The sequence below is a fragment of the Talpa europaea genome (genome assembly GCF_964194135.1).
Source record: "Talpa europaea genome assembly, chromosome: 12".
Lineage (NCBI taxonomy): Eukaryota > Metazoa > Chordata > Mammalia > Eulipotyphla > Talpidae > Talpa > Talpa europaea.
The window spans coordinates 59,467,980-59,490,651 of record NC_140079.1 but is presented as its reverse complement, the minus strand read 5'-3'; the positions used below and the strand labels follow the sequence as shown (position 1 = coordinate 59,490,651).

At 46.2% G+C, this 22,672-nt stretch overlaps 1 protein-coding gene across 1 annotated transcript in view; it reads left to right on the top strand.

The window, feature by feature from the left end:
- Positions 1 to 4,690: 4,690 nt before the first annotated feature.
- TNN (tenascin N) overlaps positions 4,691 to 22,672 on the top strand; it is a gene marked incomplete at both ends in the record, with an annotated part of 48,148 nt that continues 30,166 nt past the window's right edge. Inside the window, 6 exons of the mRNA XM_084251006.1 lie at positions 4,691 to 5,099; positions 6,595 to 6,969; positions 7,662 to 7,925; positions 9,981 to 10,166; positions 11,361 to 11,450; positions 21,344 to 21,607. Of these exons, the coding sequence (XP_084107132.1) occupies positions 4,691 to 5,099; positions 6,595 to 6,969; positions 7,662 to 7,925; positions 9,981 to 10,166; positions 11,361 to 11,450; positions 21,344 to 21,607 (1,588 nt within the window). The remainder of the gene's footprint in view (positions 5,100 to 6,594; positions 6,970 to 7,661; positions 7,926 to 9,980; positions 10,167 to 11,360; positions 11,451 to 21,343; positions 21,608 to 22,672) is intronic.

Sequence of the window (22,672 nt, the reverse complement as noted above, 5' to 3'; positions counted from 1 at the left end):
TTTAACCCCTTGCGCCACCAGAGAGGCCCACCCTTGACATTCTTTCATACAACTGTGAGTTCCATTATGTCCCTGAATTTGTGGACTGCAGCTGACTCCCTAAGGAGGGAAAATAAGACAGGATGACTTCAAACAATCTTGTGGCTTCTGGTTTCCATTCCAGCCCCGTTCTGTGGTTTGAAAAGTAGGGGAGTCGGGGAGACTGAGGTCTTTTCTTGAGAAGAGGCCCTAGGAAACTGTGCCCAGACACAGTGGAAACTCTTGTCCATCCACCGCTCATTCCAGAGCTTTGGCTCTGATAGGCTCTGGATGCAGACATGAGATCACGCTGCAGGTTCCGTAGCAGCATCTGCAGCCTCCAGTCTGCTAGCGGATGATGCTAAGATCTCAGGTCACATCCCTGGTAGCTTGGGTTTTGTCTGGTTTCCCCCCATCAGTCACCACTTGACAATGTACTGTTGCCTCAGGGGAGACCCAGAAAGTGGGAATAAATCTTTGGAAATTAAGGTGATTAGGTCCCTCCCCTTTGATAGGAGACTGGAAGTTAAACTTTTAAAGAAAGGAATTTCACCTTTTCATCATTATTATTCAGTCCAAACAGTGTTGTCAGCAATTACCCTTCACAGCCGTGGCGGGGAGGTGGGGGAGAATAAGGTTGATTGTGTCAAAGGTAATACTTGGTCATTCTGGAGCCTGGGTGTTTGGTGGGACGTGAGGGAGGCAGGTTCTTAAATTTAGGTCCTTGTGTCCATTTTGTCCTCTCATTGTGTACGGGCCTAGGTTTCCCATGAAAGCAAAAATAATGGCTGTTGTGGGAAAGGGATTCATTCTGTGGGGTAAATGAACATCTTTGCCTGGCGTTCAGGAAGGGTTGCAAAAGTGCTTTGCGCAGAGTCTGCCTGGCATATCACACATGGTTAGAAAATGGCAATTGCCATTATCACCCCTGGGAACCCCAGCAAGGGGGATTAAGAGTTGGTTGATGGAACAAAGCAACTACATAAACCCATGGCCACCCATGAACAGGGACCTTATTAAGCCTGATCACATAAAACCAATTTCTCATTTTTGTCCACACTGAACAGTCTCATGTCCAAGGTCAAGGAGACTAGAAATAAAAATACTTAGTTGGTTTGACTAGAGTTTGACCCAGCAGAAAACAGATGACTACCTTGGACGTCATGTGCTCTTGCATCCTGAAGGAGAAAGAGACACTGGGGTAAACTCAGTTGCCTGAGGGTACCAGGTCAGGATGAGTTGATCCTGGGTAGATTCTTCAGCAAACTGAGACTTTGTTCTCTTGGACCAAGTATTTGGATCAGAGGTCCCTGGAGTCACCCAGGGTCCAGGTTGTAGATCACTGACAGAGAGGTATGGGAAGGACAGGTGTGCTTGTGATACTTGTGATGGGGATGCCGTCCATGCCTCCCGAGCCACCTACTTCCCTCACTTTCCTTCAGGGGTCAATGACGTACATCCTATCATTTGGGAACAGGATATTTTTTTTTAAATGAATCCACTGGAAATCCAGGCTAACACAGTTTTTCTAAAACCTACTGGTTTCCTGCACTCACATTCCCTGTCTGCAAAGTCCAGTGGTTGTGCATTCCTATAGCATCATTAACCACTCATTCCATTAGAAATGAATCCTCAATAGAATAATATTTGTAGAGAAACACATTACACTGCATTTTTCTTAGTGCAATTTGCTGCCCTGTCTGCCCCCTCCCACCCCTGGTGCACCTCTGTCTGTGGTCAGCTGTGCATAAATGAGTTGGTGAAGTCATCCTTTCCTTCTGCAATTAAACAAGGCGAGTCTCTCCCTGCCACGTGTTGGAGAGAGAGCCAGAGGCTTCCCTCTTGCTCATTGCACTTGACAGAAGTGCTAGGTTGTGGCTATCTCCCGTCTCATCTTCTTTCTAGCAATCACCCTACCCAGGAAAATCTGAGCTAATGTGAAATGGGAGAAGCTGTAATTAGCAGGGACATCTTGTTACAACTCAGAAGGACAGGCGACACTGATTGTACAAGGGCTTTTGGGGTTTCTCATCTTCCAGGCTTTAAAAACAAACACTGTGAGTCGACTTTGCTCAGCCTTGCTGTGGTTTATGGCAAGCATCCGTGGCTTTTTCGCGTTTGTTCAGAACTTATTCAGAAAACCATCTGTGCTCCATTTACGTCTCGGAGGATAGTGAGCTGTGTACTGGGGGGTGGCTGGCTGGTAGAAGTGGGCAGAGAAGTCAGAGTCTTCCTTTCTGGCTCTAGCATTGCCTGGGAAGGAATTTTGGACAGTGGGAACTGTGCCCCATACATAGTAGGTGCCTGTGTGGCTTTGGGGGACAACCGGGGCACATGGGTTAATGGCTCAGGTAGTGGACACTCTGAACCTGGGCCCAAATCAGTGACTTTGCACTCTCCTGGCATAATCAGGGGCTGGTGCCTCTGAGCCTCAGCTCTCATCTAGGGGAGTAAGTGGAGTGTGTGTGTGAATAGGCTTTGTGAGTCTAGGCACATGGGGCGCATCTGATTGTCTGTCCAGCATATTGTAGCTGCTGCTCACGAAGTGGAGTTAGAGCCTGGGTTTTGTGGGACACTGACACCAGGAGAGGGCCGCCTTTGGGTGCCCATACAGATGTTTATTAGTCTTGAGTGGGTCAGAGGCATCCTTGTAGCCGTTTCTTGGGGAGATCTGTATGACAGCCCAGTGGGGAGGTGTTTTCATGACTGTGTGTGTGAGGACAGCAGGCTCTCCTATAATTGGCTTCCTCATACTGATGAGAAAAATCACAGTCCCGCTGACATTGAATGGAATGGCATTAGTATGTTATTTTCACTTAAAGTTGCAGTTTCTAAGAACCTAAGTAAGGACTTACTGTAAATGTGAGACACAAACCAGGTGTCTGTGGTTTGCCATACCTCCACTTGTTAGTGATCAAAATATGTCATTTCACAATTGCCAAGATAAGGAAATCACCTAAGTGTCCAATCATGGGTGAGTGGATTGAGAAGATGTGGAATCTACACCCAGTGGAAACTCCTCAGCTATAAAAAGACAAAATTCTTCCATTTGTAGCAACATGGCTAGATCTTGAGGAGATTATGCTAAGTGAAATAAGTCAGAGAAAGACAAACACCATATGATTTCACTCATGTGGAATATAAAGAAACAAAGCAAACCAACACCAAGGCTTTGATTCTGACAGCAGAATGGTGGTTACCACAAAGAAAGGCAGTGTGTGTGTGTGTGTGTGTGTGTGTGTGTATGTGTGGGGAGGGGTGTGGGTGGTGGAATGGGTAGAGGTGGTCAATTTGAGGAGGGTAGATGGATACCAGGCTTTGGTCGCAGGCCTGGTGTGCTATATACAGATGCCTAAGTTTGAAGCTGTATTCCTGAAATACATAGCTTGTTAAACCAACATATCTCTATAAAAGGCAAAAACGAATGTTCCAGCTGAGATTAGAGGTGGGCCCGTAGGGGGCGTGGCTGGGGACAGGGACTGTCCGCAGATGGACAGTGGTGAAGGTCCACTCCTCTTCCTACTGGTGGCAGAAGAGGCAGGCTCCAGTGATCTGCTCTCGCCTGGAGTCTGGCCTGACTGACAAAATGGGCTGCCTGAGCAACAGTGGGTTTCTGACTCCTAGCCCCTTTAGCTACGAGTCAGAGTTTAGACTCCTGGCTAATGGGCTTTTGTGACTGTGTGCCTGCCTGGGGAGGGTCCTCAGGGAAATCAGCCTTGAGTCCTGTCCTTAAGAGTCTTACAAGCTCACAGGGAGACAGTTCATGCAATAGCAACCCTAATACAAGGTAAACTGTCAAGAGCACTATAGTGAGACCAATATGTTTCTCCAGTGGCTTAGTAGAAGGAGAGCTAGTTTCCAGCTGGGGTAAGGTGGTGGGGGCACAAGAGAAGACTTCATGGGGAAGGCATTTTTATTAGAAATTCACATCTTTCACTGATGTGTAAGCAGGGGTGGTAAGCAGGACACTGGCTGTGGCCTGAATATAGGCTTATCCTTCCTGGCTTTAGTGCCCAGGACAGGTGCTCAATCCCTCATCTGTACAAGGTAACATGATATAGTGATGATCAGCATGGACTCTGGGACCAGATTTCCTGGCATCAGATCCTGCCACTCCTAGCTACATGCCTCTAGACAAGTCATTTAAGGGTGCTATGCCTCAGTTTGCCTATCTATGAAATGGGGGTAATAGTATAATTGCTGTGAACTATTGACGGAAAGAACAAACATGGAACTCTTAGAACAGTGCCTGGCCCACAGTGCATGCTCTGTGTGCAGCTATTATCACTGGCATCGTTAATGGGGAGGAAAACACTAAGGCTGCTGTAAAGATTAGGAATTAGGGGGAATCAAAGCCTGGAACACAGCAGACCGTGAATATGAGAGCTGTTCTTGTTTTTATTAAAGTATAATGAGTATAGAATTATTATTATAGAAGTGAAGGGTAGTGGGAATAATGTAAGCACAGATAGGAAGCAGGATCGTGCAATGTGTGAGAAAATAATTTAGTTTGGATCCTTGTGGGATACAGGCTGAAATCTCTCTGCTGGTTTCTCAACTTCTTGTGGACTTATAGAATTCATTCAGAAGGCCAATTTCCTTCAACTCTTTCTTTTGCATTTTTCCCCTAGATACAGGCCTCCTGGAGGGTCTGTTCCCTGTCTTGCCAAGGATGGGTCTCTGGGGGATGTTCTGCTTCCCCCTGTGTCTCCTGCTTGGCTCTGTCCTCCTGGTGGCCTCAGCTCCGGCCTCTCTTGAGACTCAAGGCTGCAGCGACAAGGAGCAACAAGTCACCGTCAGCCACACCTACAAGATTGACGTGCCCAAGTCTGCCCTGGTCCAGGTGGAGGCTGACTCTCAGCCCCTCAGTGACGATGGGGACTCACTCCTAGCCCCTGGGGAGTCGGATGAGGAACAGAACATCATCTTCAGGCACAACATCCGCCTGCAGACACCACAGAAGGACTGTGAACTGGCAGGCCTTGTCCGGGACCTCCTAGCCAGGATGAAAAAGCTGGAGGAAGAGGTAGTAGAAGTGAAGGAGCAGTGTAGCGTCCAGCGGTGTTGCCAAGGAGCTGCTGGTGAGCTCACCATCTGGTATTCATTTAACAAAAATTTAACAAGCAACTCTCTGTGTGCTGGATGTTGCACCAGCCTCATGAGCACTTGGTTGATCTTGGTACATTACCACCTTTCACTTCAGGTCTCCTCTGGGGGACCTTGTCCCTGCTATTTATTCACTAGCACTAATTCCAGTGAGCATCTGTGAACAAGAGAAGGGAGGGACCAGAACTCAGAGTCTAGGCTTGGGCTAATGTTTTCAATTGCTGTTTTACCTGAGGACCCAAGCCTTATGAAAGGGGGAGCAAGTGATGTGAAGAAGGATCAAAGGTCATGTAGCTAGACAGTACTGGTTACAAATCCCAGTTCTGCTGCTTTATATTTGCAAGATTTGGGCAAATTTCCTTAATGTCCAATAAAGACAATTTATCAACTAGTGTAATTTTGAGACCTATAGATGCCCAGTAATAAAATATTACAGTTTGGTTTTACAAAATGTGAGCTTCCCTTCACTACTGTTTTTTTTGGTTTTTGGTTTTTGTTTTTTTTTTTGCCATCCCATGAGGTTTTATTTCATTAATCATACAAATAATTTTCTATAATACTCCAGGGCAAGCCGAAGCATTTGGCAATCTGATTGGGCCTTCACTACTGTTACAACATCAACCGCCCAGGCTCACCTACAGAGTAACTGGTGGGGCTCTGGAATGCATATTTATGCCAGAATTAGCTATGGCCAGGAGAGCCTCCTGTATACCAGACAGCTAGCACCAGAGACACTGCAGTGGATGAAACAGGTGGAAGTGCCCTTGTGAAACCTCCTCACTGGAAATGATTTTAGGAAGGAAAGAGAGTGTCCTGAGAAGCAGGAATGGGGCTGGTGAGGGGACAGGGCTGACGGAGCTGCCCTCCAGGGTCAGAAAGCAGAGCCCTGCTAGTCCCTTCTCCCACTCCTCACCCTCACAACTGAGACTAGGCTATTTTTACCTACTACAGGTCCATTTTTCCAGGCTTCAACTGGGGCTCGTTTGACAAGGACCCAGCCTTGCCAGGTCTAGCTCCATCCAGCCATGATCAGACAATCTCGGTGCCCAGCTTGGATGGTTAACCATCTTGCCTGGCTGCCCCAGGCCTTGCCCCTTAGTGTAAGCTGGCTGGCCTGCTGATGTCCAGGCTGGAGCATGTAAGGCCCCTTTCTGGAAAAGTACTACATATTGGTCACCATATAGAGTGGAGGGGACCAGGGAAATTCACATGAGCTCTGAAGACAAGAAGGGAAAAGAAATGGTGGTCCACATAGCCCTTCAGGCAAAAAAGGAGAAAAGTGTTGTAGGTTTTGCAGGTTCCTGTGGCTCAGCTTGGAAATTGAAGGGCTTGTCCCCAGTTCCTGCAGAAAGGCCCCTCCCTCCCCTAAGCAAGAGCCCTGAGGCAGCCCCCCAAATTGGCCACCTGCTCTTTGGATTTCCAAGGAAGTGGGTCCCAACCTACAAACCCTCATTCTTTTCTCTCCTGCAGATCTAAGCCCCAGTTGCAATGGCCACGGGACCTTCTCCTCCGAAACCTGCAGCTGCAGCTGCGATCAGGGCTGGGAGGGCGCGGACTGCGAGCGGCCCGCCTGCCCGGGGGCATGCAGCGGGCACGGGCGCTGCGTGGATGGGCGCTGCCTGTGCGATGAGCCCTATGTGGGGCCAGACTGCGGCTTTCCGCCCTGCCCGGAGAATTGCAGCGGCCACGGCGTGTGTGTGCGCGGCGTCTGCCAGTGCTACCAGGACTTCACGTCGGAGGACTGCAGCGAGCAGCGCTGTCCCGGGGACTGCAGCGGTCATGGCTTCTGTGACACCGGCGAGTGTTACTGCGAGGAGGGCTTCACCGGCCCCGACTGCGCGCAGGGTGAGACCCATGGGACCTCGGCCTGCCTGATGCTCCTCTTTCCCTGCACGGGTGGCCCCCAAGCCACCACGGAACCGTCAGTTGCGCTTTGTCCGTTGTAGGGAGCTGGACCTTAAGTCCACATCAGAATTCCCTGGAAGATTTGTTAAAACATAATTGTTGCCTTCCACCCCCAAAGTTTCTCATTCTGCTGGCCTGGGGTGGGACCCATTAATTTGCATTTCTAAACAAATTCTAAGGTGATGCTGAAGCTTGAAAGCCAGTGGTCTTTGTGATCTAATGGCTCTCTGGGGTGTGTGTGTGTGTGTGTGTGTGTGTGTGTGTGTGTGTGTGTGTGCGCGCGCGCGCGCGCGCGGCGGGGGAGGGGGAAATGCGTACAATGTACGCTTTGCATTTTCATCTCAGTTACAGTCCCCTTGAAATTCCCACCACCCATTCACCCATGTACCATCACCATAGTCCCTTGTGCTCTTCCCACCCCTGTTTTGATCCTACTCTGTAGAGGGTCAGTATTAATCCCTGCGCAGATAACTTCTGGGGTGACTGTGTCCAGAATGGTGCCTTCTACAGGCTCTGTATCCTTCCCTCCCCCAGCCCACATCAGAGTGTTAAGGTACTCCATGAATAGCATTGGTTATGAGCCCCACCCCCTTTCCTCACCCTGCCCATGCCTGTTCCCTTTCTGCATGCAGTGGTTGCCCCCCAGGGCCTGCAGCTGCTCAAGAGCACTGAGGATTCTTTGCTGGTGAGCTGGGAGCCCTCCAGTGAGGTGGACCACTACCTCCTCAGCTACTACCCCTTGGGGAAGGAGCTCTCTGGGAAGCAGATCCAAGTACCCAAAGAGCAGCATAGCTACGAGATCCCCGCTTTGCTGCCCGGCACCAAGTACATAGTCACCTTGCACAACGTGAAGAAAGAGGTTTCCAGCAGCCCACAGCATCTGCTTGCAACCACAGGTGAGGAAACAACCAGAAGATCCCATTTGTCCCAGAAGGGGCCCTGTTTTTAATGTTTTCTTTGATTGCCCTGATTGGGGTTTGAAAAAAAAAAAAACACAGCTACTACAATCCAAATAGAACTGTAGGAGAAAAGAGTTTGATGAGGTGCTTTGGGAAAAGGAATACAGGCAGTACACTGTGTCCCTGTGGGGAGGGAGTGAAGAAAATCAGTTGCGAGAACTTTCTCTCCTGCCCTCTGATCTTCTGGTGACTTTCATTGGCTGAACCCAAGTAGAAGTCAGAGTGCAAAGGACCTGGCTAACTTGACCTATAGAAGTCATAATTCAGATACAGAGCAGGATAGGTCAAATATTTGAAGGACAAACATTGCTTCTTATTCTTTAGAAAGTAATATTTTCTCATGAAAGTTCTTAAAGCAGCTTAGATCTTCAAGGGGTTGAGTGATTCTACTTCATCCTGTCACTCAACATTTTATTGATCATCAACTATGTGCCAGGCACTGTTACAGATGCTGATAAAAATGAGTTGCCTCCATCTTTACCTGAACTCCTACAGAGAGATCCAGGGAAACCCAGATGGATGGGTCTTTTGCACACGATGTTTTTTGCAGAAGCATCAGGTTGCTTGTCCTTTTTGGTGGAGGGAGAATGATGGCTCAGAGACATTTGTTCTGAAAGTCTTAGCAACCTCTCTTGACTTCTTTCCTCAGGGACTTGTAAGGTTTGTAACTGTGAAGTTTGTCTTTCTGTCTAATCAGATTCAAGTTATACCCATTCTATTTGTTCCTCAGGGGAGCCTCAGCCTGAGAGACAATTCTACAGTAATAATCTTGAACATTTTCATTAAGTCCCTAATTTTTCACTTGCCAGCCCCTTCTATCACCCTTGAATCACTCTCGTTATTCATCCCTTGACCTGTTCCCTCCAGGAATTCCTGTGTTTGAAGAAAGAGCCTGGAGGCTGGCAAGTGGAAATCCGTGGGTGGGAGTAAACACTGCAGAGAAAAGGCTCCACAAGATTCTTTTCCCTGACAGTGAATTAGAAACACTCAGAGCCCAGGGACCTTGAGATCACTGAGTTCACTGCTACATCCCTGACAAGTAGTCGGTCAGCCTGAGAGGGAACACCCTCAAGGTGGTGAAGGTGGGGCGTGGCTGAAAAAGGGGCCAAAGCTGAGAATCTGGGGTCTGTGTTCCCTGTTCCAAACTTCAGGTCAGGCAACATCCCTCGTATGTGGCCATTGATACTGAGCTCCAGAAGACCCAGGTCCACCCCCCTCCCCGGTCTACCTTTAGAACCACATCAGTGATCCGCTTCTCTGTATTAATCTTCATAGTGTCATTGCTTTTCGGAGCAGAGGGGTAAACATTGAACCATTTGCGATGCGCAAATGTGTGACAACTCTGGTACCTCACAGGACGGACAGGTTGGGCAGCTGAGGATACCAGGTACCTGGTGGAGGAGCTAAACTTTAGTAGCAGGTGCAGGACGCATACTCAGAAGGACCTTGTTAAAGTTCTCCTACTTCACAGTTTTGCCTAGGTTTAATTTTTATAGGAGAATTTGAGAAGTGAGGAACTATAATTAGGAAGTGGAAGAAGGAGCTGATTTATTATCAGTCAGTGTTCTGCTCCAGAAATTGTGAAGTGCATTTCCCAGACTTTACATGGAAGAGTTTGAGCTTCTCTGGGGCTGAGTCTGAGGACAGGGTCTGGGCAGCAAAAGGGTGAGCAGTATGACCCCTGGACAGAGTGGGTTGGAGGCCTGTCCTGAGAGGGTTGGTTCAGCACATGGCCCATGGCTTCTTGGATGGAAGGGCTGCGTGGTATCTGATGGAAGGGGACAAGGAGCAAGGCTTTCTGGGAAGAAAGTCTCTCCTCCGTGGACAATTTGAAACCAACACTTTAGTTGTCACTCCAGGATTGCTAAGATACCTGTTCAGGACTGAGTGTTGGGACTGAAGACTGCACGCAGTTGTCAAGAACAGGAACTGAACTGGTAGCTGACCTCTCCTCTTCATTACTTTCTCCTGCCCTCCCTGCCCCTGCCCTAGATCTTGCTGTTGTTGGCACTGCTTGGGTGACCGACAAAACCGAAAACTCCCTTGATGTAGAGTGGGAGAACCCCCCTTCCCAGGTGGACTACTACAAGTTGCGGTATGGCCCCCTGACAGGGCAGGAGGTGGCTGAGGTCACCGTGCCCAAGAGCAGTGACCCCAAAAGCCGATATGACATCACCGGTAAGAGCCAACACTGGGGATGCGGGACGTTTGCTGCACATGTGGAGACAGGGACAGTATGCACAGAGGGGCTGGCATCTGCACTGCCCGGGCTCATGCAGAGGGTCCTGGAGCCTTGGGAGTCCTGGAAACTCCTATCCCTGAGCCCACCCTGTAGGCCCTGGTCTCCTCTCCAATAACTCAGAGCTGACTCTGAATCTCAGAGCCCTTGTTAACAGTTTATTCTCCAGAATGTTCTCTCGTTATCCTTGAAGACCTTGTGTATGTCTCAGAATGGCACACAGACATTCCTTTGGGAAGAACTGTGTGTGAGTGAGAAACAGACAGAGAGAGACAGACAGATGTTGAGAAACTAGTTTCTTCTGCATTCTACAAGGAAGCAGTTGTGCTCAGAGACCTGGGTGGGAGAGCCCCTTATCCCAGATGATTGAGTGAGTGCTATTGAGAGCTGGAAATCAGACAGCTGCTAAAGAAACGGGCCTGCAGAACCGGCTCACATTTGGTAATTCTTGAAGCAAATTTGATTTTCAGAACCCTAAAGGGTCATACACAGTTGTGAATACCCTGTTCAGTCCATGGCCTGGGAAGGGCCCGTGCAGGCGAGGGGCCCTGAGGCTTATTAGCTACGCAGTATGTCCCCTTTGGGGTCTGGCTCTTCTCTCCACTCCTGAGTCCTGTCTTAGAGTCTCAGGGTCTCTGGAGTGGAAAATAATGTGTGCCTCACACTTGCTGCTATGTGCTTGCCTTTTGCCACTGGATTCTGCATTTCTGTGTCTTGAGAAATAATTGCTACTACAGATAAATAGCAGCAGAAAAAGATAAAGGAAAAGGAAAAGAAAAAAATAGGTTAATTTGACAGTGAGAAGGAAAAAAACTACAGTGGGAAGAGGATTATTGGGAGCAGAAAAACATGGGCTGTAAATAAAATTGGGAAATAAGCGCTAGGGGCCTGATACAGGAGTGGGAACTCTGGGGGGCATCCTTTCATCCAGTGTGGCCCTTCTACTCTGATCCTTAAGCCCCTCGAACTGGTCCACGTGTCCTGCCCCTCTATCTGCATGAGGGAGATTAGTCTTCAGGTGAGAAGCGTTGCCCCTCAGCCCCCTCACAAGAGAAAGCCTGGGCAGAGCAGGGCGGTGCTGTTGACCAGGTGTCCAGTACCGTCCTGACACCCAGCGTGGGCTGTGTTTCCAGGTCTGCAGCCTGGGACAGAGTATAAGATAACCGTGGTGCCTATGACAGGAGATCTGGAGGGCAAGCCGATTCTCCTGAATGGCCGGACAGGTAAGAACTGCCTGGGTGTGCTATGAATGCTTCTCGTGTTTGTATTCTGATATTTCTCTAGGTAGACTCCTCTCTGGATAAAAACTCTGGGATTTGTATGTAGAGAAGATTCTCCTTGTGTTCCAACATCACCTGGTGGGGACAGAGGAAAGGAAGCAAGCATCTTCTATTTCAATTTTTTCTTGCCATTAAAAATCTCCTCCATGATCTTGGAGTCAAAAAAAAAAAGCCATTTCTGGCACCTTTCTACTTATTTTAATAGCTTCACTCGCTGGATTATTTTGAAAGCATATATTATCTCAGACATAGCTCCACGTTATCCACAGGCAGGTGATCTATATATTTGGTTTGCTGCTTTTTCTGTGTTTTTCCCTCTAAGAATTACATTCAGACACTCTGCTTTAAAATGTCAAAAGGTATTAAAGACTGTCACATGGTATATTTAGCATCTGTGGATTGAGAAAATATATAATGACAAGCGTAGCTATCCATCAGTAAGATTTGACAGTAAATCTGTAATTTATTAATCGGAACGGAATTTGAAATCATCGTAATTTTTAGTTTATAGATCATGCTGGAGACTTTATTGAGTTATGAGCCTCTTGCAGTAACAGTGTTCTCCTGCCAACCCAAATTGGGAACCAGTGATCTGGAACACAATGCCATTGGGTGGAGGATAATTTGTGGGGCCGACAAAGAAGGGATCTTTGAATTTTGAGATTTCCTTGAAAAAATTTTTTTTTCAGTTGTCCCAGTTCAGTCCTGGCAGTTGCTGGTTGGGGTGGTGAGAGTATGGTGAGATGATGCAAGAATTGAGCCCACTTTTTAGCTTTCTAACAGATTTCATATCTGGAATGTGAAAGAGTTATCATTGGGCAGTTGTCAAGGATGAAATAAAATTTATTTTACGAACTGTGGGATAGTGACTGTGCAGCCTGCCTATTTGGTGAGTCTGGTGAAACATTTACTGAGTTGGAAAATGGAGAGTACTTCTTGGTTTCTGGTGGCTTTCTCATAAGGCTGTGAGTGAATTGAGGACTTATGTAAGAGCATTATAATAACTCAGCACTTTTCATAAATTATTTGTTCGTTTTCATCATAATCTTAGACGGTAGATCCTATTATTATTTTTATGTCATACATTAAAAAGCCAAGGCCTAGAGAAGGTAAGCTAAGGATGCCCACCCAGGAAATGGCAGAGCTGGGATTTGAGCCTCTGATGTCCACTTCAGTGGCTGCAAAGCAAAAGTGCCTCCTACTTTTACTTTCCTGTCCATTATTTCCAGGGAGATTTTATGTTATTTAACCCCTAACTAAAGCAATTTCTGTGACTCCTCATTATCTTTGGGTAATCTATTTTTTAAAGATTTATTTATTTATTTATGCATATAAGAACTGGGGTATAGATCAGAGGTGTGGGGGTAAGAGGATTCACCAGAGAGAGTGGTGAACAGAACAGGCGGATTGACTGAAATGCGCTGTTGAGGGGAGCAGCGGGCGAGTCAGGAGAGGTCTGCTGCACCATGTGTGTATCTCCCTGGCCGGGAATCGAATTTATGCTGCAGTGGCTGCGGATAGCTTCATAGGTTGCGTCTTAATCCCTTGTGCCACCAGGGAGGCCGTCTTTGGATAATTTAGCACTTTTCTGCTTGACCTCAGTGGGCTCATCAGACCCGGGCCATTGTTCTCACTTCTTCCAGGTAGGAAGCTTTCTAGCCACCAGACTTTCCTTGGGGTTTCCTAATGCAGAAGGCTTATTATCTCTACCACGTGGGTTTGTTGATGTTCTCCCCGCTTAGAAAAACTTCCACTGTTGGGGCCTCCCCTGGTGGCGCAGTGGTTGAGAGCTGGGCTGCGAAGCTGCCTGCAGCCTCTGCAGCGCTGGTTCAATCCCGGCCACCAGCGAGGGTCCCACGTGGCGCGACAGACCTCTCCTGCCGCCCGCTGCTCCCCTCAGCAGTGTATTTCGTAGGTCTGCCTGCTCTGCTCTCCCCTCTGGCTCTGGTGAATTCTCTCACCCTCCCACGCTTCTGACGGTACCCTGTGGCTGTATAAATAAATAAATCTTTAAAAAAAAGAAAGAAAGAAAAACTTCCACTATTATCTCAAGCTACCAATTAATTAAATTTAACAAATGTTAATTGAGGAGTGCAATGGAGCTCTAGCAACAGGTTCCCCTTAGATGCTTCCAAAGATGTTAAGTCTCAGAGCCTGCCCTTCAGGGGCTCCCAGCAATTATAAAACTTGTCCTTCCAGGCTATCGGTAGCCTTGGCCTCTGCACCAACATCTTGGATCACATTAAATGGCAACCAGCCTTGCTTCTGAGGTCCTAGAGCATTTAATCACATATGGCCTTGAATTGCTAGTTAACCTTTCAAATCTATTAACTCAACGAAATGTGAGCACTCAAGAAGTGTTTTTATTGTCAGTTATATTCTAAAATCAAGATGGGATATTTTATTGGATTGCAAACAAATTTGTTTCACCAATATAAAAAAAAGACAATAATTTCTAAGGTCAGGAAACACTCCAGACCTGGCTAGACTATTAAATTGAGGGAGGGTGGGGGGCAAAAACCTCTCTTCCCCCCCCCCCCGCAATGTTTTACATTCCAAGAAATGGAAAAAAGACACTGGGCTGTAAGAACAGCATAAGCGTGTGCAGGGAGGAAATGATACAGTTCAGGTATTTTCCATTTAAAAAGTCTCTCAGTGGAACTAATGACGCAAAAGGGAAAGAGTTGAATGTAACTCTTCATCCTGCTCACACACCCTGAGTGCACTGAAGCGCCTTTCAGAAAGGCCACGTTGTTGAAGCAGGTCAGCTTCAAAAGCAGCAAGCTAAGTCAAGCCAGTGTTCTCAGGGCAAATGTTTTCTCTGTCAGACCCTCGATGCCACCTCCCCAGGAGGGACAAGCAGGACTGGCCACTAACAAGAGGTCATATCATCCCTTTGTCCTCAGATTCTCCATCTGTAAAATTAAGGCTTGGTCTCAGTGAATATGAAGTCCCTCTCTCTCCCTTTTTTTTAATGATGATTCCTTTAATAACTTCTGTGATCCATGCCCTTCCATGGTGAGTCTGAAACAAAGAATGACTCGCTTGGTTATGGTTTCACAAGATCTCATGTCCAGCGGAGCAGAGGGCCTGGCATAGGTACTTATTCACAATTTTCTTACAACTTTCCCCCTCTTCCTGGAAAAGCTAAGGTTTGGTTAGGAAATAGCAGTTTTGCTAAGGTCAAGAAACATTCTCTTTTCATTTACTACTGCTTTCCAAACACAGTACTCGGTGTAAAGTGACCAGCCCCTTCCCAGACGCCTTCACATTTCAAGATGACAGTCTGTGAACACTCAGCTCCTGTCTCACACAGCTGCCCCCCACACGTGATAATGGCCTCTTCTACTCAAGTAGCCACTGTGTTCTGGTACTGTGGGGCTTCATCACCATCATCTTTGGCCTCACCATAGCATTGCAAACGCTGTTACTCCTGTTTTATAGATGAGAAAATTAAAGCCTTCTGGGCCCAGAAGATTCAGAGTAAACTAGTGAGTGGCATTTCGACTTAGTATTGTGTGAGACCAAACCTTAGCTTTTCCAGGAAGAGGGATGGCACTTTCTGAGTACAATGTCCTCTTCAGATGGTGCCTTTTGAAAAATTTTGTTGCCACAATGAAAAGCAGCAGAGGAGGCCTAAGGAAGTTAGGCCATGAAATCATCACTACTGTAGTCCAAAGACACCTCTTTCTTGAACTTGCCTTCACACCCAGTGATATAAGCCTGTCTCCATCTCTGCCCCCAAACCCACATGCTCACACATTTAGATCCTGGTGGTGCAATTTTCCAACAGGGTGATTCTCAAGTGGCTAATGTGAATGGAGCAAGCTCTTCCTGAAGCCTGTGGCCATGGGTTGGAGTGTGGACACGTGCTGCTGGGTGTTTTAGTACAGGCCCAGGACTGCTAGGCTCCACCAGCCCCTGTGGTGAACCTTGATCTACAGTGGAATAATGCTCTGTATGTACCTGGAGATGTTAATGACCTTCTTCTGTACCCCACATTTGGTAAATTTGATCTTTTTGAGGTGGGGTTCACTTTCATCCTTGCTAGCATGTGCACTCAAAGCTGAGTCCCACCTACCAAGCCTTACAAGTCTTATGTTAAATCTCTCTGCCTTTGGATGACCCTGAAAAATATCCGCCAGGGCTGCTATTGTCCATCGGGTGGGAAGTTGCAGCCTGAGGAAGAAGTTGCGACCTCCCAGTTGAGTCCGCTGCTGTGACTCATCCTTGAGCTGACCAGCTGCTGTGCAGCTTCTGCAAGGCCTGTTCTTTGGAAAAATTGCCTCATGATCCCACAGCTCTTTTGGCAGAGGAGGAGGCTTGGGTCCTGCTAAACTGGCTTTTTCCAGCAGTGTGGCTTTTGTGGGGTGAGAGGGGAGCCCATTGCTGAGCCTTCCTCCTGCTTTGGGGTCTCAGCGCTGGTTCCCATCTTGAGGTTTTAGCATGGAGAACAGCAGCTCCTTGAGGAGCCCCCTCTGCCTGAAGTTGTTGTGGTGCGAGGATTAGAGAAAGAAGGCAGTATCCTCAATTCCAAACTGGCCCACCTGAAGGCTTTATGAGCTTGGAGACATCATACCTCCTCTCTGGGCTAGGGATCCTGGCACGGTATGGCTTTATTTTTCTTTCCTAACTTTCTACTCTTCTTAACCAACATGCCTCTTCCCATTCTTTCAGTGCTCTGGGGATATTGGGGGGAAAAGAACCTCAGGGTTGGCTACTCATCCTTCATCCACCTATGTGGAAGCCATGGATATTGAGAGGATGTGTTGGATCTTGAGAGGCAACTTTGACCCTGCAAAGCCATAGACTTCTGCTGTAGGTCTTGGTGGCTACAGTGGCAAGCACTGAGCTGGGGCCACGAGACATAGTGTGAGCCATTTCTGGGACCCTGGATTCTACAAATGTGGGTTGCTTTGAAGAGGGTGAGGCTCGGGGACATCGAGTAGAACTGTCAGGAGTGTTCTTCCCTATCTTCATCTTCTCTATCCTCATGTTTTCATTCTGAATGTCCCCTTCCCATTTCAGTGCCGATATCCACAGACTGAGGTACCAACTTTGGAGGCTCTTTTTATTCCCTCCCTGTCATGTGCAGATCATGATTTGCACAAAAAGGGACAATATGGGGAGGGGGGTTCTGGTTCTTGTGTATACTTTCTCCTAAGCATCATCCTAGAGTCTGCTCCAACCTCCATAGGCCCAGGACAGGTACTATGGGTGCCTGCTCCAGCTATACAGCCTCTCATCCAAAGGCCCAATCTCCCAGTGAGGTGTGCCTGGTCCCTATCTCTTAAAGACCATAGTTTGGGGCTACTGCCTTTTTCTAGGTGTCATCCAAGCTCCAATCTGCTGAATTTCAGATGCAGGATCCTTTCAGACAACACTTTATTTTGTTGGCAATTTATAGTGATAATAAAATAATAGTAATTTCCATAAAGGCCAATAACAGTTTTGCTTAGGTTGTAGTAGAGCAAAGTGAAAATGTGTAGCTTCCAATAGATAGGATTGGGTTAAAATTTTGGCTCTTCCACTCAAAATATCCAAAGGCAAACTCTTGGTCCCATTCTCTCCCCACTCCACCTCAGATCTCTCCATCTCTTTAAGTGGTCATCCCATTTTGCAAATTGCACAGGCCTGAAACCAATTTATTGCATCCCAGGTCAAATCCACCTGCAGATTCTACAGCTTTACCTTTGAAATATCCATAGTCCACTTTTGTCATGACTTTTATCACTTCCACAGTTGTCCATATTCCTGTCATCTTGCACAAATACTGTTGTAGCAGTTTCCCAGGTGACCGGCACTATTGACCTGCCACAGTCTGTCCTCGTTCCAGCAGCCAGATTTCCTTTCATGACAAGTCAGATCCTCCTGTGCAGAACTCCAGAAGCTTCTCATTTCCATCATTGCAAAAGCCAGTCATTAAATAGCCTTAAGGTCCACAGTATCTCGGTCCCCTCACTTCACTGCCAGCAGCCACTTGCCCAACTCACTTCCTCCACCTGGACGTGTGGCCTCCTGCTGTCCCTGCATGCATGGAGGAGAGCCTTTGACTGTGCTGCTCCCTCTGCTTGGAATGAGGGCCCCCCAGATTGCATGGGGCCACTGCCTCACAACCTTTAGGTCTTTGTTCAAATGTTACTCTCTCAGACAGATCTTTCCTGGCCTTCCTGACTAAAATCACAAATATCTTTTCACCCTTTTCTAACCCTTTATCTGGTCTTATTGTCTTCTTAATACTATCACTACTTGTTTATTTGTTTTTCTCCCCCAGGAGAATGTAAGCCATAGTGCATTATTTATTCTGTTCATTGTTTAGATTTGCTTTCTAGCATTGCTGTAACTATCAAAAACTGGGTCGCTAAAAGAACAGAATTTTTTGGTCTCATTGTGGTGGGGGCTGGGCATCTAAAATCAAGAGGTAAGCAGCACCATGCTGTCTCTGATAGCTTGAAGGGTGACCCCTCCCTGCCTTTTCCAACTTCTGGTGTTTGTTGGGAATGTAGCTCTCCAGGCACATGGCCATCTTCTCCACTCTCTTCATTTTACCTGCCTTCTCTGCATGTGCAAAGTGAAGGTCCAATATGGAGATTCCTCACAAAATTCCTCCTTTTTTATAAGTACACTAGTCATTGTGGATTAAAACCCTTCCCTATATCCCTACCCTCATTTCAGCTTCCTTATCTCTAGAAAGACTCTTTATAAATAAGGTGACATTCTGACCATTCTGGGTGCCCATAACAGCATTCGCCTGGTGCTCACTGGGTCAGAGATAAGGGCCAGCAAGAATCTTGAAGAGTTCTGCCATCCTAGCAGCCTGTGCAGTAGGCGGGGTCAGAGGGTAGCCATCACTATTATGTCACACATGTCCCAGCAGAAAGAAACAAAGGGAAATGTTTGCATCCAGCCTCCTCTTAGCAGACACTAGAATTCTCTCAGTCACAAACCACATAGGCCTTCCCTGCCACAGCACAGCCTGATCTATCATACACCTAGAGTAGCAACTAAAAGAAAAGATGACATTCTGAGGGACTAATGGTTGGCACTTTGACATATCTTTTTTGGGGAGATAATGGTTTGCATCATAGTGCTGAATCTCCAGCTCTAATTGGTATTCAGTGAATGTTTGTGAAATGAATCAGTGATTAGAGTTTACTGGCTGGGTCACCTTGGGTGCATTATCTAATTTCTTTGGCCCTGGTATGTGATTAGTGATCTAACAATGTAACCATGATTGTTTTTCTGAAATAGTACATGGAAAATCTGTTAAATGCTTTGAGTCATTACTATATATAAAATATATATTACATATATATAATACACACACATATATAAGATGTTATAATGTCTGAAAAGCACCTAACATTTAGTATGTGCTCACTGAAAAGCAGCTGATTTATTAAATAAAACATATGCTGCCTCTACTTTTATCTAAAAGATAAGCAATAACAAGTATTGGAGAAAATGTGGAGAAGTAAGAACCCTTTTACACCATTCGTGGGAATGTAAATTGGTCCAGTCATAAAAAAACAGTATGGAGATTCTTCATAAAATTAAAACTAGAAATTCTATATGATCCAGTTACCTCACTTCTGGCTATTTATCCTTCAATAGAGCAAAGACATCAATTCAAAAAGACATAAGCATTCTCAGGTTCAATGCAACAATATTCACAATAAGTTGTGAATAACAGTTGGCAGCAACCTAAGTGCCTGTTGATACCTGATTGGATAAAAAAAGATGTGGTATATATACACACAAAGGAATACTAGTCAGCTATAAAAAAGGTGAAATTCATCCATTTGCAACAACATGAATGGACCTAGATGCTTAGTAAAATAAGCAGATGGAGAAAGAAAAATGCCTTATGATTTCATTCATTCATGTACGTAAAGAAACCAAAAAAAATGTACAAAATAAAACAAAACTAATCTTTTAGACTATAAAAAGTATATATACAGCCTCTGGTGATGGAACCTATTTCATTTCTTTGCACACAAATGAAACCTTGCCATACTTCTCAAGAAAAGTGCATTGCACTTGATGTTAAACTATGCATCTTTGTGAATTTGTAACCTCTCTGGAGAACCCATGGCCAGAAGATCAGAGCAGCATAAGGAGGAAGGAAAAAGACTTGCTTTTCTGATAGTAAGAAGTTTTTTTGCATAAGGAGGCTCTTGTAGAGTGCCTCAGCTTTGTTCATATAGCATCTTCATCAGTGACCATCATGGACCCACTTTATGTAAGGGAGAACAAGCTGGGAGGGACAGTAGGTATGTTGGAAGAAGACTAAACTATACATGGATGCTATGAAATAACACACAGAAAGAATAACGGTCGGGTCTGGGGAATGTATTATATATGCAAAAACTTGTAACTTAATGTGGAATTTTTTTTTTAAAGATTTATTTATTTATACAAGCACTGGGTACAGTCAGAAGTGTGGGAGGGTGAGAGAATTCACCAAAGCCAGAGCGGGGAACAGAAAAGGCAGACTGACGAAATACACTGTGAGGGGAGCAGCAGGCGTGGCAGGAGAGGTCTGCGTGCCATGTGGGACTCTCGCCGACCGGCTGGCCGGGGTTCAAATCGGCGCTGCAGAGGCTGCAGGCAGCTTTGCAGCCCAGAGCTCAACTGCTGTGCCACTGGGGAGGCCCAGGAGTTTTTTTTTTTTTTTTTTTTTAAAGATTTATTTATTTGTTCATACAAGAACTGGGGTATAGGCCAGAGATATGGGGGGTGAGAGGATTCACCAGAGACAGAGTGGGGAGCAGAACAGGCAGATTTACTGAAATACACTGCTGAGAGGAGCAGCAGGCGAGACAGGAGAGGTCTGCTGCGCCATGTGGGTTGCTCCCTGGCTGGCAAGGGATCGAACTCATGCTGCAGAGGCTGCAGATCACTTCATAGTGCAGTGCTTAACCCCCTGTACCACCAGGGAGGCCCACTTAATGTGGAGGTTTTCAACTTTTGATGCACATCAGAATCACCTGTGATATTTTGCTTATTTGCTTTTAAATAGAGTTGTCACGGCTTGTCTGAGACCCTCTCAAGTAGATTCTGGTGTGGTTCTTAGTAGTGCCCCATGCTGACAAATATTGAGAACCCCTGGGCTAGCAGGGATGTGTATGAAAAAACTTAGGGATATTTTTAGGCTGTGAACAGAGGATACATTATTGGGGAGCTCAGTATGGAGGACAAGGAGTACATGTTGTTCTGTATCCATCCTTCTAGAATTTAAACTGCGTGGGCAAGGATTTCTGACTGTTTTGTTACCTGATGATTCCTGAGTGGGATTATATGCCCTGGCATGGAATGGACACTCAATGAATTGTTGAATGAGTGTTGGGAATTTTTCTCTGAAAAAGGGAAAAAGGAGTTGTCTCAATGTAAGTGCCAGATCTTGAGACTATAAATTGGAAGTTTATGATATGTTTATAATATACTATGACATATAGGTTTATAACTTGGAGAGGTGAAACTGTTTTGATTAAAGGAGAGTGAGGAAGGAGAATAATAACTACTCTTGATACTTGCCTGGAAGGGGAATTAGATTTATTTATTCTACTTGCCTACGGAAGGGATACCAATGTGGAGGAGTTACACTTCAATTATCTACACTTGGAAGAATTTTCTGTAATGTGTTCAGTTGTCTCAGAGTAGAAGGGATTGTTTTGTCCATCAGGGAGGCCAGCTGTCCATCTGTCATAAAGACCCTCTTGCACAGTGTAGGCTATGGAACTAGGTCAACCAGAGGAGCTAGATCTAGAAGCATCTGTGATGTTGACCAGCTAAATGGATTTTCTAATTTTTCTTTCTTGTATATTTTCATGAAGAAATTGATAGTCCCACTAATGTGATCACTGATCGAGTGACAGAAGACACGGCAGTGGTCTCCTGGGATCCAGTCCATTCAGCCATAGATAAGTATGTGGTGCGGTACACTGCCCCTGATGGGGAGACCAAGGATACAGCAGTGCACAAGGACCAGAGCAGCACCGTCCTGACAGGGCTACATCCAGGAGAGGCCTACAAAGTCTATGTGTGGGCGGAGAGAGGCAACCAGGAGAGCAAGAAGGCCAACACCAAGGCCCTGACAGGTAACCGAAGAACAGGAACGCAAACAGGTTTCCTATGGTGGGGAGGAGGTTGCTTTGTGAACCAGGAATCCATTGCCCACCTTCCCTCAGCTTTTTTGTTTGCAAGAGTGGGAGATGCAGTTGCAAAGGCAATTTAAAATTTTAGAATTATGTATTTGTTCCTTTTTAACCTCAAACAAAAGAGAGCTCTTTTATTCGATATAGAGGGTCATAGTTATTTGGGCTGGAATTCTGTTTGCAACTTCCTCAGAGTAGAGTAACACTTTCTAATTTTCATTTTTGGATGTGAAAGCTCAAAACATTTGGCTGACAGTGAATTTGAATGCTTATCTCAGTTTGCAGCGACTGTACAGGCACTTTGCATGTAATCTGGAGCTCTCTCTCAGACCTTGGAAATGGCTTGCATCCTGAGTCAACATTTGCCAAATGCACCAATTCTGCCTTTAAGCTCTCAGAAACTGTAAAGGGTCCCATACTTCATTCAGTTGTTCCTCTCAACTCCAGCCCATGTTCTGACATACATGGGCTCACATCTCTCACACACTTTCTGCTTAAACCCACCTCTGAGGCTGTCCCTGAATTCAGGGAGTCTGGTCCTGAAGCCACTCAAGGTGACACTTGACAGAAAATCATAGAAAGGATTTGCTTATGGGTTGTGCTCGACAGTCACTTAGTGTAGAGGCTCCTGGAGAAGTACATAATTAACTTGGAGTGTGGTTTTGGAAGCTTGACTGTGCAAGTTTTAATCCCAGTTCTGCCATCCATGGGCTGAATGGCTTTGGGTGAGTAACTTCACTTCTGTCCCTCAGATTCTTATCTGTAAAATGGGGCATGTGAGTGTTATGTGAGTTAATAAGTGCCTGACACATAGTGAGTGCAACATAAGTAAAAACATCTATTTCTTAGACAGTGTCTTAGTCTGCTCAGGCAACATACCATAGACAGACTGGCTAAAACAGCTGAAATTTAATTCTCACAATCTGGAGACTAGAGAGTCCCGAGATCTGGGTGCTGGTTGATGTGATTCCTGGAGAGAAACTTCCTGGTTCTTCCTGGTTTGCAGAT